The sequence below is a fragment of the Borostomias antarcticus genome (assembly GCF_949987555.1).
Source record: "Borostomias antarcticus genome assembly, chromosome: 5".
NCBI lineage: Eukaryota > Metazoa > Chordata > Actinopteri > Stomiiformes > Stomiidae > Borostomias > Borostomias antarcticus.
Genome location: NC_140238.1, coordinates 34,434,050 through 34,435,424, shown reverse-complemented (window position 1 = coordinate 34,435,424; position 1,375 = coordinate 34,434,050). Strand labels below are relative to the sequence as shown.

Sequence of the window (1,375 nt, the reverse complement as noted above, 5' to 3'; positions counted from 1 at the left end):
TCACACCCCCGACACCTCGCTCCTGACGGGGATGTGTAAATCCAGGGTGTGGTGGCAGAACCGGTAGAGCACCGACCAGCTGACCTTCCGCTTGACAAAGAGCCGCAGCTTGTCCCTGAAGGTCTCCCCGAGGAAGCTGTAGATGATGGGGTTGAGGCAGCTGTTGGAGAAGGCGGCCAGGTTGACGATGTGCCCCGTGAGGGGGTAGTCGTGCCAGAGGGTGGTGGCGCGGCGCTGGGCGGGGTCTGCCGGCCCCTGGAGCAGCTGGATGCTGATGAAGACGTTCTCGGGCAGCCAGCAGATGAAGAACACCAGCACCACCACCACGATCATCCGCAGGGCCTTCTGCCGCCGCGGCCACAGACCCCGGTGCTTCTGGGTGCGCACGAGGGCGCGGCCAATCAGAGAGTAGCACAGGCCGATGACGGAGAACGGAACCAGGAAGCCGATGGTCACCTCCAGCCACTGGATCTCATAGACGTTAGCGAAGCAGAAGTGCACCTCTCCCCTGTGCTGCGTCTGGACGATGGTGAAGGGCAGCAGGGTGGCCAGGATGGAGGCCATCCAGATCAGGCCGCAGCTGAGCTTGGCGTGCTGCATGGTCCTCATGGGGCTGCTGTTTATAGAGCTGGCCAGGGCCACGTAGCGGTCGAAGCTCATCCAGGTCAGGAAGAAGATGCTGCTGTACATGTTGACCTGCAGGAACAGGGACATGAAGGTGCACAGGACAGCGTAGTCATAGTATTTCTCGTTCAGATTGAAAACCTCAATGAGGGAATCTGCCACCAAGATGAGATCCGCCAGCGCCAGGTTGACGAAGTAGAGGTCAGGGATGGTCATCTTCTCCCTGTGGTTCAGGTTGACCACCAGGATCAGGATGTTTCCGATGAAGCCGATGGGGAAGAGGAGGATGGTGTAGAGGCAGGACAGGAAGAGGCCGATCACGTAGTACTGGTACGTCTCTGGACTCTCGCTCACATCCGTGGTGTTGAGGTCATACGAGGTGTTCAGTTGTTCTGTTCCGTTCACATAAACCTGAACCCCAGATGTGCTGTGCACTTCCATGCTGACTGCGTCTTTGTCCTGGACGTCCTGAATCACAGGTCACATGACCTATAGCTGCTACATAATCCCATCGTGCCAGTGCCCAGTTCTCTGGATCTAAAGGGCGTCTCATCTAGGCTGTGTTCTCTTGCTGACCGCTGTCAGTTCTCTGGATGAATAGTCTAGGGGTTATTTGCACCCATGGTGATATCAAGGTTTACCTGCCAACAGATGCCAGAGCAGACAGACGACGCAGACAGACACCTCCATGTTGTTGATCCAGCCTTGTCTGAAGAGGCTCACATCCCCCATGCGGTCCATCCATGTGGTC

The 1,375-nt window shown here is 57.3% G+C and overlaps 1 protein-coding gene across 1 annotated transcript; it reads right to left on the bottom strand.

Moving 5' to 3' along the window:
* On the bottom strand, nucleotides 1–1,092 carry gper1 (G protein-coupled estrogen receptor 1; the record flags this gene model as incomplete). The annotated part of the gene is made up of 1 exon (XM_084438283.1): nucleotides 1–1,092. The coding sequence occupies exon 1, from the start codon at nucleotides 1,063–1,065 to the stop codon at nucleotides 1–3; it is 1,065 nt and encodes a 354-aa protein (XP_084294409.1). The 5' UTR covers nucleotides 1,066–1,092.
* Nucleotides 1,093–1,375: the final 283 nt, after the last annotated feature.